This window comes from Scleropages formosus, chromosome 13, assembly GCF_900964775.1.
Source record: "Scleropages formosus chromosome 13, fSclFor1.1, whole genome shotgun sequence".
Taxonomy (NCBI): Eukaryota; Metazoa; Chordata; class Actinopteri; order Osteoglossiformes; family Osteoglossidae; genus Scleropages; species Scleropages formosus.
In genome coordinates this window covers 6,485,532-6,499,478 of record NC_041818.1, presented here as the reverse complement: position 1 = coordinate 6,499,478, position 13,947 = coordinate 6,485,532, and the positions used below count along the sequence as shown (strand labels likewise).

At 46.4% G+C, this 13,947-nt stretch overlaps 2 protein-coding genes across 2 annotated transcripts; one reads left to right on the top strand and one right to left on the bottom strand.

Moving 5' to 3' along the window:
* The first annotated feature begins 185 nt into the window (after positions 1-185).
* Positions 186-8,374, top strand: pofut4 (protein O-fucosyltransferase 4). Its single transcript, XM_029257559.1, has 5 exons — positions 186-660; positions 1,226-1,379; positions 3,696-4,381; positions 6,310-6,932; positions 7,628-8,374. The coding sequence occupies exons 3-5, from the start codon at positions 3,698-3,700 to the stop codon at positions 7,773-7,775; spliced, it is 1,455 nt and encodes a 484-aa protein (XP_029113392.1). The 5' UTR covers positions 186-660; positions 1,226-1,379; positions 3,696-3,697; the 3' UTR covers positions 7,776-8,374.
* A 223-nt stretch (positions 8,375-8,597) lies between these two features.
* On the bottom strand, positions 8,598-13,430 carry LOC108925483 (zinc finger protein 185-like). The gene is made up of 8 exons (XM_018737462.2): positions 13,368-13,430; positions 12,099-12,140; positions 10,133-10,201; positions 9,950-10,027; positions 9,727-9,795; positions 9,282-9,381; positions 9,062-9,161; positions 8,598-8,848 (listed from the first exon to the last, which is right to left on the bottom strand). Coding segments are annotated over exons 1-7 (459 nt in total). The 5' UTR covers positions 13,370-13,430; the 3' UTR covers positions 8,598-8,848; position 9,062.
* Positions 13,431-13,947: the final 517 nt, after the last annotated feature.

Below are 13,947 nucleotides of genomic sequence, written 5' to 3'. Positions count from 1 at the left end.
ACACAAAGAGCACACGGTTTCAGTGCTTACAGGAAAGAAACACGTGTGGCAATAGTTAGCTTCTATAGCGCCACTTATGCACAGTCTAATGTGATGTAAGCTTCAAGTATTTATTTAGGCGATGCATGGTGATGATTATCACTGTGTTCACCGACACCGCGTTGTCTGCTCCAGTAGGGCGTGTGGTCCATTTGTACAAGTCAGCTAAGGGAGGAGCACTCGTGTTTCTGTGGCCTCTAGTAAATATTATATTGTTTGATGCGTGCGAGAAAAAGAAATAACTTGCTGTAGGTAACGGTATAGATACCTGCACACGCATTACCTGAATCTACATTTCAAACATTTAATTATGTATTTCGCTATTGTTACCATATTTTTATTGCTGCCACACTGTGTATTGTAAGAGTTTTGCACAAAATGAAACTATAACAAAAGCGACTATTTAACAGTTGTAAATTCTACGTGTGTCACGCGCCGCCGTCCCTCTCCGTGCTCGTTCCCGGAGCATTCCGTGCGCATGCGCATTTCCGTCTCCTGCCCTCCCACTTCCTGCCGACAGGCCGAGGCTCCCGCGGCGGCGCGAGCGGTTCCATCAGCACGGGCTGTGCGGTCGCGACTCTTTTCCAGCGTGGCGACCGACGGCGCAGCGGCACTGAAACGGTAGGAAACGGATCCGAACGGATCTTCACAAATCTGTCCGTTTTTGAGCTTCACCTGTGATTTTTTTTAAAAAAGAAAATTGTAATTTTTCCTGCTTTGATTCTTGTGAGTTCCGCTACGTTAGGGTTCGAGTCCCAATCCAGTCCTGCTGAGCTCACACTGTTAAAACACCCTCTCTGCTGTAAATCACTGTAAGCTGACTGCCTATATATATTGGCATTGCGAGTCGCATTAGTCAAAGGCATCATTTCAATAAAGGTTATTGTTACAGTCAGTAGTAGTATTAGTATTATTAATATTTGTAGTAGTGGTATCGGATCGGTATTTGTTTATTAAACTACGCATTTTATGTACACATTCAAAAAATTTTCATCATGTGAGGATAGTGGATTCCTTTCTCTTTTTATAATAAAAAAGTTCCTTGGAAAGTGTTGCACTGTAAATGTATATAAGCTTCTAAATCTCAAAACTGTTTTACATGGTTTATTAATTAATATTCTTTTATTTTTTCTTTATTTCTCTACTACTTTATATGTTTTGTAAATTAGATTTCTTCATTTGGCAGATGCTTTTCTCCAAATCGATGAACATCTCAGAGAAGAATACAAAGAGTGCGTTACACCAACACAAGGAGAGAGTGGGATGAAGACATGTGATTTTAATATTAAATATAAACACTTATATGACCTTAAGAGAGCAGAGAAGTTAGTAGGAAAGAGGTGAGTTTTAAGACCTTTCTTAAATGGTGATGGAGATTCAGCAGTTCTGAGTGAGAGGGGGAAGTCATTCCACCACATCAGAGCCAAAACTGGAAACCTTTGTGCTTTTGATTTTGGACCTGTTGTGTGTGGGACCACCAAATGAGCAGAAGTGGAGGGGCACAGCAGTCCAGTTGGGGTGTGGTGAATGGTCTTGTAGATATTGGGGAGCAGATCCAGTGACGGTTTTATAGGCTGTAAGCAGAATGTTGAATTTGATGTGAGCAGCTATTGGAAGCCAATGCAGAGAGATGAGGAAGTTGGGTACATGGAAACAGTAGCTCAGGTGGGATATCACCATGGATTGGAGTTGTGTAGAGTTTGTTGTGAGACAAGGACACATCCTGTGGATTTTATGCAGGATGTATCTCCATAAAAGTAGGTTTTCCTCATCTGGGACATTGTGTGCTGTTGACAGGAAGAAAGAAGTATAGAAACCCATCACATTAACACTGTCAAAAAATCACAGTCATTCATTAAGGTAAATATAATGTCACAACTGAAATAACATTATTGTTGTTGTTGTTATTATTATTATTAATTATGATGATGATAATTATGAAAATAATGATCAGAATAATAAATTTACCCAATAGCAAAGTGATACATAGTGTTAAGATACTTAATTATTTTTCTCATTTATAGAGCAGGGTAGTTTTTGCTTTGAAAAATTCAAGCTAAGTACCTTGGTCAAGGTGCTAAAGCAAGAGCAGGGATGAAACCTTTGTCAGGAGCACCGCAGAGTGTCTCAAACAGCAGTGACCGGACGTGGCGTGAACTTCATTTGTTTGTATCGTAAACATCCGTGAGCTGCGTTATCGGAATTTCTCTGTCCTGTGAGAACCTTATCTCACACCCTGTGTTTACTGGATAGACTCAGGACCTAAGTGACCTGCACCAGACAAGCAGTGTGAGTGGATGGATGGATGGAATGTAACCTTTAATGACGGTTTCTTCGGAGACAAAAAATGTCAGTGTTATTGTTGTGCATAAAATACCTTTTGCTGTTTTAATCAAGTTTGAGGGCATATTTTTCATAACTCAATATTTTGGTATTTTACCTGCCTCACAACAAGAATTTGGCTAAAGGGGTGATTCCACTGAATGGATTAACCACATGCTTGTATGTTTTATTCTTGACCCACCCCCCCCCCATCCCATGTTTTGTGCCCTCCTGTACATTTCATTTTTTTCTGCCCAGAAATTTTAGATGAATTGATTTCTATGATGCTCTTCTCCAACGGGGGCGTAGTGGTACAGCAGGTTTGGCCTGTGCCTGCTCTCTGGTGGGTCTGGGGTTCGAGTCCTGCTTGGGGTGCCTTGTGATGGACTGGCGTCCCGTCCTGGGTGTGCCCCCTCCCCCTCCGGCCTTGTGCCCTGTGTTACCGGGTTAGGTTTGCCACGACCCTGCTTGGGACAAGCGGTTTCAGATAGCATGTGTGTGGGTGTATGTTTTCTCTCCAATAAAACTTAAATGTTAAGCTCCTTCGCATTATTTACCCATTTATTCAGCTGGATAATTTCACTGGGACAATTTAGGGTCAGTCCATCGCAAGGCACCCCAAGCGGGACTCGAACCCCAGACCCACCGGAGAGCAGGACTGTGGTCCAACCCACTGCGCCACCGCACCCCCATGTAGTACGTAATTATTGATAATGAAAATGAACAGCTATGTTACTAGTTTATGTATTTACTATACTGTACTTTTTATCGTTATTTTAGAGCGTACTTATAAAAAGTTTACTGTAAAACACTATGCTGTGTTACCCCAGCAGCAGCGTCTTAAATCTCATGTTTACCGTGGTTCTTGACCGCATCAAGGCTATACCACATAGGTTTGTATAAGTATACTATGATTGAGGCTATACAATCTAGGTGTGTATGGACTGGCGTCCCGTCCTGGGTGTGTCCCCTCCCCCTCCGGCCATGCGCCCTGTGTTGCCGGGTAGGCTCCGGTTCCCCGCGACCCCATATGGGACAAGCGGTTCTGAAAATGTGTGTGTGTGTGTGAAATTTAGGGTAAGTACCCTGCTCAAGGTACTGCGGCAGTAGATGTGATTTGAACCTGCCGCCTCTGAATCCACAAGCAGCAGCTCTAACCACTACACCGCCACCTGCTGCGTGAGCTGCGTTTCGCATTGCGTAGGTTGTTTTATCATCTCACCGAAAGCGTATGAATATATTCTGTGTTTTGTCGTACAAGATGGCAAACATCAGGACGCAGAAGGTGCTCTCCTGTCAACAGCTATGTGTTAAAGAGGTGTGCTTTCTTGCAGAGATGGCTGTACAGGCCCGGGCGCTCGTCTCGCTTGGGCTCTGGCTGCTGCGTGCCGGGCTGTGCCGCTGTCAGGACCCGGGGGACTCGGCAGACAGAGCCGCCTTCCAGCCGCAGAGCGCCCTCTCCGACGTGGAGTTCGCTGTGGCGAGCACGTACCGTGGGCCGGGCAACAGCGACACGCGCGGCAACAAGGAGCTGCCCATCCTGCTGTGGTGGAGCGCGGGCCTCTTCCCCCACTTCCCCGGGGACACGGAGCGCGTCGACTGCGCCCTCTCCTCCTGCTTGGTGACGCGCAACCGCAAGGTGCAGCTGCACCGCCGCACGTCCGCCATCATCTTCTACGGCACCGACTTCCGGGCGTACGAAGCCCCGCTGCCGCGGCTCCCTCACCAGGCGTGGGCGCTCTTCCACGAGGAGTCGCCCATGAACAACTACGTGTTGTCCCACGGTCCCGCCGTCCGGCTCTTCAACTACACGGCCACTTTCCGCCGGGAGTCGGACTACCCGCTCACCCTGCAGTGGCTGCCCACGCTGGAGTACCTGCTGAGCCCGCCGGCCGTCTCGCTGCAGGAGAAGAACCGGTGGCGCCGGGCAGGCCTGGCCCCGGTGCTGTACGTGCAGTCGCACTGCGACGTGCCCTCGGACCGCGACCGCTACGTCCGGGAGCTCATGAAGTACATCGAGGTAGCGTCGCCTTCTCGCCCTGCAGCTCTCGAGCCTCTTGATGCTGTAGCATTTGTCCCGTTTTACGATTATTGATTGCTGGAATATCTTGTGGTCGATTCGCTAGTTTTTATATACAGTGCATTCCGAAAGCATCGAGACCCCTTCGCTTTTCTTCACTTTTTTTACGTTGCAGCCTTATGGTAAAAATCAGTCAGATTCGTTCTTTCCCCCCTCATTAATCTATACTCGATAGCCCATACTGACAAAGCGAAAACAGGACTTTAGAAATGTTTGCTAATTTCTTTAAAACGAAAAGCTGAAATATGACAGTAACATAAGTATTCGGTCCCGTTACTTAGTACTAAGTACCGTAGGTGCAACTTACAGTCTGTTCTGCTCCAGACATTCATAACTCAGGATTTCCAGTGCAGTCACATACTACATGTTTCATTTACAGCTTTACAGCATCACACATCATCTGAACCGCTTGTCCCATACGGGGTCGCGGGGAACCGAAGCCTAACCTGGCAACACAGGGCGTAAGGCTGGAGGGGGAGGGGACACACCCAGGATGGGATGCCAGTCTGCTGCAAGGCTCCCCAAGCGGGACTTGAAGCCCAGACCCACTGGAGAGCAGGACCCGGTCCAACCCGCTGCGCCACCGCGCCCCCCCCCCCCCCCCAGCTTTACATGGGCAAATATAAATAATGATATATAGAAATGGATTACCATGTGCGAGTAATTCTTCTGAAAGTGCAGGACAGGACCTAAGCCACCTACTAGTGATCCCGCATCAACTCTGTCCTCGGAAAGTCCTCATGCACTGCATTCTTTCTCATTTCACACGTCCCCTCTATAATTGGCACCTCATTTATGCGCGTTCATTTAGCTGATACTTTTTCTTCAGAGTGACTTGCAGTTATTTGCGTCTTTATACAGCTGGGTAAGTTCTAGGTCAGAACCTTGATCAGTGGTGGTAGAGTTGGAGGTGGGATTTGAACGACCTGTCGGTTGACAGTGGTTCTGACCAGTAGGTTACATACTGCCACAAAATAAAAAAAAATAAAAATAAAAACAACTCATCTAGTCATCGAATCCCACTTCCAGCTGTTGTATCATTGCGAAGGTACTTACCCTGAATTGCTCCAGTAAAATTACCCAGCTGTATAAATGGGTAAATAATTGTAACATTAACACTGTAAGTCGCTTTGGGAAAAAGTGTCAGCTAAATAAATGAATGTAAATGTCAATGTAAATATGTTCATCTTTAATCTTCACTTCTTGATGAGGCATCATGGAAGAATCAAACTATTTAAACTTTGTCTGTAACTATGACAGGAACCTGAGCAAATGTAATGGAAATGAGAAACGTGTATCCGAACACCACACACACACACACACACACACACACAGACACACAGAGGCTGAAACCGCTCGTCCCAAGTGGGGTCGCCGCAAACCGGAGCCTAACCCGGCAACACAGCATGCAAGGCTGGAGAGGGAGGGGCCACACCCAGGAGGGGACGCCAGTCCATCACAAGGCACCCCAAGTGGGACTCGAACCCCAGACTCACTAGCGAGCGGGACCCAGCCAAACCTGCTGTGCCACCCTCCCAATTTCACTTAAAATATTTTCATTGTTTATAGTGGACTGAGATTTCTAATAATATTACAGCCAAGATTTTAATTTTGGTTGTTAAATAAAAAATAAAGAATATATTTACAAATTAGACGTTTTATATCCGCAGCCGTTACCATACTGATATTTTCAGTAAAGAAAATATGGTTATATATTTGAAAATGACTTTTTAAGGAGTTTGGAATACTGGTAGGCCATTTAACCCCGAGCTGCTGAAATCACCGCAGACGTCATTTGTGATTGATTCACGATACTGGCCCTGATGTGAGCAGGCGATCTACAATACCTCCCCGGCCGCCCTCCACAGGTGGACTCTTATGGGAAGTGCCTCAACAACAAGCGTCTGCCGGAGCGTCTGGAGGACACGGCCACGGCCACCGAGGAGGACCGCCAGTTCATGAGCTTTGTGTCGCGCTACAAGTTCCACCTGGCGCTGGAGAACGGCCTGTGCCCCGACTACGTGACGGAGAAGCTGTGGAGGCCGCTCCACCTAGGCTGCGTGCCCGTGTACAGGGGCTCTCCCTCCGTAGCCGACTGGCTGCCCAGCGATCGCTCCGCCGTGCTCATCGACAGCTTCCCCTCTCCTCGCGCGCTTGCCGAGTACCTGCGGGCGCTGGACGAGGATGACGCAGCATACGCCCGCTTCCTGGAGTACAAGAGCCCTGGGCGGGCGACCAACGGTCGCCTCCTGGAGGCGCTGCAGAGCCGGGAGTGGGGCGTCAGCGACATGAGCAGGCCCAATTACCTCAACGGCTTTGAGTGCTTCGTCTGCGACCAAGAGAACCGACGGCTGGCGGCCGAGCGGGCGCACCGGCGCGCTCCCAACACGCGCCCGGCGCCGCCGCCCAGGATGGCCGACAACTCCCACATGGGCTGCCCGGTGCCCAGCCCCGGCTACGGCCCCATTGAGGACATTCCCACCAGCGACAGGTGAGACGGGTATAATCAGCCTCCTTTCATCATTCGTGTTCCGTTCTTAGGCGCTTCATCCCAGTTAGCTCTTATAGCATTTTCCATAGTCTTCCCCACTCTTGCGGTGGTCATTTGTTCCTGCAAAACCCTTCGTAAGGTGAATTCTCCTAACTTATCTATGTTATTACCGTGGTGCATATTTTATTCTAAAGTACCACCAAATCCCATTCAAACGGACACAAGTACTTCAGCAGTTACCACAATGTTATCAGAGCAGTTTCCCTTCATCAGTTGCTCTGTAATACTGTATGACGGTGTATCTGTGCTCATTCAGCTCGTTTGTGTGCATTACACACACATTTAAAGTGTGACTTTCCTCCCACACTATAAAGACGGGTGTTTTAGGTGGATTGGTAGCTCTAAATTGCCCCTGGTGTGTGTGTTTATTCTGGGCAGTGAATAAACCAAGGGGGGGGCGTGGTGGCTTCGACCGGGTCCTGCTCTCTCCGGTGGGTTTGGGGTTTGAGTCCCGCTTGGAGTGCCCTGTGATGGACTAGCATCCCCTCCTTGGTGCGTCCCCTCCCCCTCCACCCTTGCACCCCGTGTTGCCGGGTTAGGCTCCGGCTCCCCGCGACCCCGTACGGGACAAGCGGTTTCGGATGATGTGTGTGAGTGAGTAAACCAGCTCCGGGCTGTGTTTCCCTTGTCGGCAGCTGGCTGCAGATGTGGCCACAGGATTACTGGCAGAGCTTGGACCAGGCGGAGGGGCTGGAATCGCTGATCCGGCACAACGAATCGGACCCCGGGCTGCTGTGGCACCACATCCAGAGGCTGGCAGCCAGGCGTACGGCGGGGCGTTAGCCAGGGGACTCCCAGAAAGCATTGCTGCAGACGCTACTGCTCATTCTTAAGGAAGGTTGGCCCACGACAGGAGTGACCGCCCCGATGGACACGAAGGACATTCGCTGTCAGCGTAACCAAAAGTGGTAAAAGTTGGTCGTGGAAGTTCATCGACAGGAGGTTCGGCAACGAGCGGCGCTGTCGCACTTGTCTAAATGCATCCCTAGACACTGAGGATCGGTTGGCTAAGCACAGCGTTCAAAGCAATATTCACTTTTTCCGGAACAGGTGTCATTTCCGAATGGAACCAGTCTCATCTTCTCAGGGTTACATGTTTCCAGGTCTGAACTATTGATTAGACTTCTTCGCTGACCATAGTGGCAGTAGAAGGTCTTGCTTGTGCAAGATCTATAATCATTAGTTATTGATGAGTGCCACGGGGCCAATTTCTTTCAGCTCGAACACGACGTATTGTCATTGTGCTGAGGCCATGTTATCAACAGTGTTACTGTACAGCTCCTCCTGTGTGTGCGCGCTAACAAAAATATATTTTTAGTAATGTTCCTATTAATATTGCTTGTTTTAAAGCGTTACTGCATTTTTGTAAGGGAAAATAAAGATAGAGGAAAACTGGTTTGTTTCAGTTTATTAGTAGAGAAGAATTCTGAGAAGTAAACATTTTAAGAAATACTCTGCTGCATGAAACATTGCTATGTTCTACCTCTGCATTCCTGTTTGACTTACATAACGGCTGCTCATTGTAGATCAAACATCAGTAATATGTTTACGTTACCAGGTGGAAAATGGGTTGATGGAGGGGAGAAAACAGTGAAGGCGAGACAATTTTTTTTTTTTTAATGTGATACATCATCAGTCTCACCCAAAAGTTCTGGAGAAGCTCACACCTTGGAATTTCTGCCAAAGTTGTTCCTGGCCCATTATCAAATTCACATTTATCACTTTAATTGACAAAAATAAGGCATCATGATAATAAGGCATTTTGGTGCATTAAAATATGTAATTTCCCCCCCCAGTCTTTGAGCTGGAAAGGGTCCAGAGTCACATCACTGTCCATCATGGCCTCTGTTTTATTTCTGGGGAAACCCAAAAAAAAAAAAAAGTTTGGTGAGGATTTTTCACAATCACAGTGGCACGGAGTAAGCAGCCAACGGCGTTCTTCTAAAAACATTGCTTTCATAGCAGCAGCTAAGTCATGATTTCTGAGAGTCGTGTGTGTGTGTGTCTGCTAGGTGATCAGTCTTAGCTGAAGGGCAGGAACCCTGAGAAGACCCCCACAGACCACCTACCCTAAAGGGCATTGGAGTAGCAGCTCTCGCAGTGGACCACCCCCTTGTGCAAGAACATGCTGTATAGCAGGTCTCCCATGGGCTTGCTGCACACGCCACACTGCGGGACAGTGACATCATGACGAGCATTGACACAACATCGGTGTAACACCAGGACTGAATTACCATGAGCACAGTAACCGTTGTAACGCAAGGTGTTCTGACCACGACAGGACGGTACCTTGAAGCAGGTCGGATGGCACAAGATGTTGAGATGCTCGATGGTGATCTTGTTTTCGCTTCCCACCGCCTTCCCGCAGTATGTGCAGGCGCTCATGTTCCTGTGCGTCATGACAGATGACCATTACATTTATTTCACTGTCGCTTTTCTCCAAAGCAACATCGAGCTACTTAAAATGATTCACACCAATTGTACAGCTGGATAATTTTCCTGGAGTTATTTAGGGTAAGCACCTTGCTCAAGGGTACTACAGCTGGAGATGGGATTCAAACCTGCGATCTTTGGACCTTAAGGCAGCAGCTCTAACCACTATGCTAGAGTCTTTCCTGTAAACCTTTAAAATCTGTTCTTCTGCTGCAGGAAAGGGCTCAGACAGAATAACTGAGGCTGTGCCTCTGCATGTATATATGTGAGAGATGGGGGGGTGTTTAAAGACGGCTCTCACCCAGAGTAAGTGGAAGGGCTGCTGTACGAGTAGCTGGACGAAGTCGAGTACACGTAGTCGGACGAGAGTCTGCAAGGGAAGACGGTGCACGAGCGAGTGACCCACACGTTCGGCGTGAAATTCCGAACCCACGACTGTTTGACTGACTGAATCGACATATGAAACCAAAGCACCCATCGCTGGACACACTCCTGTATAGACGTGCACGAGCGAAGAGCCTTACTGCTCATTGAAAGGGAGTCCCGTGTTCTGCAGGGACACGGCCGACGCGTTGACGTACTCCTTGACGAACACGAAGCCCCTGAATGAGAGAGAGCGCAGAAGGCAAAGGGTTCAGGTCAACGGCTTCTCTCTCTTCTCTTACTGGTCCATTGTGTCCACCCGGAAAGTCAGGTCAACAACTTACTTCTTGGACTCAGAGTCAGGTGAGTTTATCTCCTGGCTGACAGTTTCCACAGTCCTGCTGATGGGAGGGCTAAAAGATCAGTTGTGAACAAAAGTCAATGTAAAGTGGGCTGCTGGAGGAAAATGCCAATATTTTCATACATATTGAGTTTGCTTTAGGGTATGTGGTCGAGCTATGGGTACATCTGCATGCAGAAACAGCATTGAAAGGGGACAACTGTTCAAGATGTGAGGACAAAACAAATGGAGTGTCTCACTTAGCTGTTCAAATAACCAAGCATGACTGACCATATACAAATAAATTACAATAACACTACTTTTATATAGACAAATAGGAAGAGAACATGTCAAGCCTTACAGTATTTAATCATATTAAAAATCATATTTGAAAAATAAATCACATCTAACTAAATTAGACAGGTACTGATTTACAGCAGCCAAACCTTTAGAACCTGAAGAAAAACATTTTGCTATTGAGGCAGGACAGGTACACAGACGTGCGTCGCTTAACGATGGGGAGACATTCTGAGAAATGTGTCATTAGGCGATTTCGTCGTCGTGCGAACATCATGGAGTGTATTTATATAAACCTAGATGGTGTAGCCTCGATCATACGGTGTATTTACACAAACCTACATGGTATAGCCTCGATAACAGGGTGTACTTCTACAAACCTAGGTGGTATAGCCTCGATAACAAGGTGTATTTACACAAACCTAGATGGTATAGCCTCGGTCACAGGGTGTACTTATACAAACCTAGATGGTAAAGCCTCGGTCACAGGGTGTACTTATACAAACTTAGATGGTAAAGCCTTAATGCAGGAAAGAGATACGGTAAACAGGAGATTTATGACACTGCTGCCTGCGTAACAGCATGCTGTTTTACAGTAAACTTTTTTATAAGTAGAAAGAGTACACTGTAAAATAACAAATGTCCAGTATAGTAAATACAAAAAGCAGTAACATAGGTGTTTATTAAGTATTGTGTACTGTACATAATTGTATGTGCTATGCTTTTATATGACTGGCAGTGCAGTAGATTTGTTTACAGCAGCACCACCACGAATACGTAACACGTTGTACTACGATGTTACGTCGCTAGTCGATAAGAATTTTTCAGCTCCATTATAATCTTATGGGACCACCGTCGTATCATCTGCAGTTAGTTGTCGTCCGAAATGTTAAGAGGCACATGACTGTACTGGGAAAATTACATAGTATTCTTTAGAGCTGGGCAATTTAGGGTACGTACCTTACTCAAGGGTACTAACAGTTGAAACCGAACCCACGACTTTCGGGTCTAAAGGCTGCAGCTGTAACATTACTCTACCAGCTGTCCCTGAGGAATTGCCGTCCAGGAATTGCACATCAGGTAACAACTGAGACATCATTGTTCAGGAATTCCAAATCCCGCCCATGTGCGGTTTCACAGTATGATCCCTATCATACGCTGCCTCCTTCAAGGTTGCAATTTCACAGAAGGCCTCAGCATCAGCAAGTTGGGCCAGTCTGGTGAACCTAGTTGAGGGCGTGCGCTCTGATCCAGGGAGGGACGCTCTCGAACCCAATGAAAGAGCGCCTGAATAGCAGACCGAACCACCAGCACTGACACTTCCCTTTTATGTCAACAGCGGCTCAGATCACAGCACATTCCCACGTATAACCATCCATTAATAATGGGACACACCTTTGCAGCTGCTGCCATACCAAGCATATCGTAACAAAATGAACCGCCTAGCATTCTTGTGATTTCTACCCCTGGAAAAAAATGCACGCCAGTATGGCAGCGTAGTATGAGGTTCGCATGTGTGGAATTGTTGAACTGAGCTACAAAAATTGGGTGAAAATTAAATCCACCTGTTACATGGATGTTAGTATTTCAGATTAATCTTTCAGGTGTGCGGCCTCTCTTTGGCGTCTTCTCTCCAAGGCTTGCGGGGTAGTCGAGAAAAAACAGACACCTACCTGTCCATTGTGGACGGGGACGAGCTGTCAGTCTTTGGCTCCCTGTGAAGAAGAGGACGACACTGTCTCACTTTGGACGTACGGAAATGGCTCTAGAGCAACGCCTAGATGTCGGCCTTGAGTCTTGCGGTAACCAAGCGGCGCGTGATCCTTCGAGGTCACGTCCCAAACATGGGCTCCTGTCTGACTAAAATTTGTACGAAGTTCTCGCTGTTGCGCTTCTGTCCGTGTGCCACGGCGGAGCCCAAGAAAGACAGCTGACGTACACTGAGCCGAATGTCTTCGAACAATCCAGACAGAGAGGTGTCGCCTCTAGTCCCTGCCCACCTCTACCGCCACCCTACCCAACCGGATTTGCACGCGCTGCAATTAACCCTTCAGCTGCATGCTTCTATGTCCTCGTTCTGCCTCTAAGATGGGTTCAGTCCCATTAAGGTGCAGTACATGGTTAACATCTTTTATGAGCTAAATGAAAAGATCGATAGACAGGTATCAAAATAACCCTTGCGTTGTGTTTGAGGCACCTTTCTATGTAGTGTGGATACAAAAATTGTAGTTTTATTTCTAAACCCATTTTAACCTTTCTTGCATGAAAAAATGTCACATTAACATTAAATATAAAACTTCATTTCTTGGGTTGTCTTCTGGTCACGTTCGTCCTATTTAAATACTTTTATTGGTCATGACTATAGTTTCTTTCATCCAATTGCCATAAGTCTTCATGGCATTCTCTACCAGGCATCTGAACACATGACATTAATGACCATCAGAGTCATTGAATTTTCCAAGTTTTAGTTTCATTTTTTACAACTCTGATGTGTGTGGTAAAATGCAGCATTACAAAATGAATGGATGAGATTACAATAAAGATCACAGAGTATCGGATGCAAAATTCAGAATTCACTCTCTCTCTCTCACACACACACGAGCGGTATCATTAGAGGAAAAGAGGTCCATAGACCATAAATTCCAAAAAGAAGTGTAGAACTCATGATGGCGTGGAATGAAGTTGGTCGAAAGGTGTAACATAACGTTCGCTGCTCATCTGAGATTCATAATGGGTTCACAACATTACAACAACTACAACGGGCTGCCCAGTTTTGGACTGGATCTCTTATACTAACATAAAAGATGTGCAAGTGTCATTTAAAAGCCTTTTCTATACAAAACAGAGAGGAGTCATTAAGTCAAGATGACACAAAGTGCACAGAAGCCCATAACAACCTGAAACCACACAGAAAGAGTACAAAAGAGCACAGTGTTACATACATGTGGTCTGCTACGGTGGGTGATGTCCATTTGCTCCACGGGGAGTTATTTTTTAAAGATCTAAAATTCATATAATAAAAGGAAAAACTTAATTATCACTCTGGAGTCCACAGGGAATGTACATTGTTATTCGTGTATACTACCCATACAAGGACAAGGTCACTTTGTAACCTGGTGATCAATATTTTACAACTCAATTTACAGGTAAACGCATGGAAAAGAGGTTGCAGGACTGGATGTCTAACCAGAAGGATGCAGGTTCGAGTATCAATTTAAAATCAGTCAAATTGATTAATATCTTATATTAGTTTCAAGGCCAAACATTTACATTTATTCATTTAGCTGACACTTTACAATGTTAAGGTACCTACTGTATTTACACATTTATACAGCTGGGTAATTTTACTGGAGCAATTTAGGGTAAGTACCTTGCTCAAAGGTACTACAGCTGGAGATAGGGATCGAACCTGCTACCTTTGGATCCAAAGGCATTGATCTAACCACTAGGCTAAACATACAAGCTATTAAGATGAGAGCATTGCTATGGGAATTATATTAACAATACATGTAGGGGAACAGG

Bases quoted from the DNA above. Each gene is read 5' to 3' on its own strand.
- LOC108925483 (XM_018737462.2), bottom strand. The intron at 9,796-9,949 runs GTAAGGCTCTTC...CTTCCCTTGCAG, and splicing joins GGACTCCCTTTCAATGAGCA to ACTCTCGTCCGACTACGTGT. The intron at 9,162-9,281 runs GTACCGTCCTGT...ACTGTCCCGCAG, and splicing joins GCCATCCGACCTGCTTCAAG to TGTGGCGTGTGCAGCAAGCC.
- pofut4 (XM_029257559.1), top strand. From the start codon at position 3,698: ATGGCTGTACAGGCCCGGGCGCTCGTCTCGCTTGGGCTCTGGCTGCTG. The intron at 4,382-6,309 runs GTAGCGTCGCCT...CGCCCTCCACAG, and splicing joins AGCTCATGAAGTACATCGAG to GTGGACTCTTATGGGAAGTG. The intron at 6,933-7,627 runs GTGAGACGGGTA...CCTTGTCGGCAG, and splicing joins GACATTCCCACCAGCGACAG to CTGGCTGCAGATGTGGCCAC.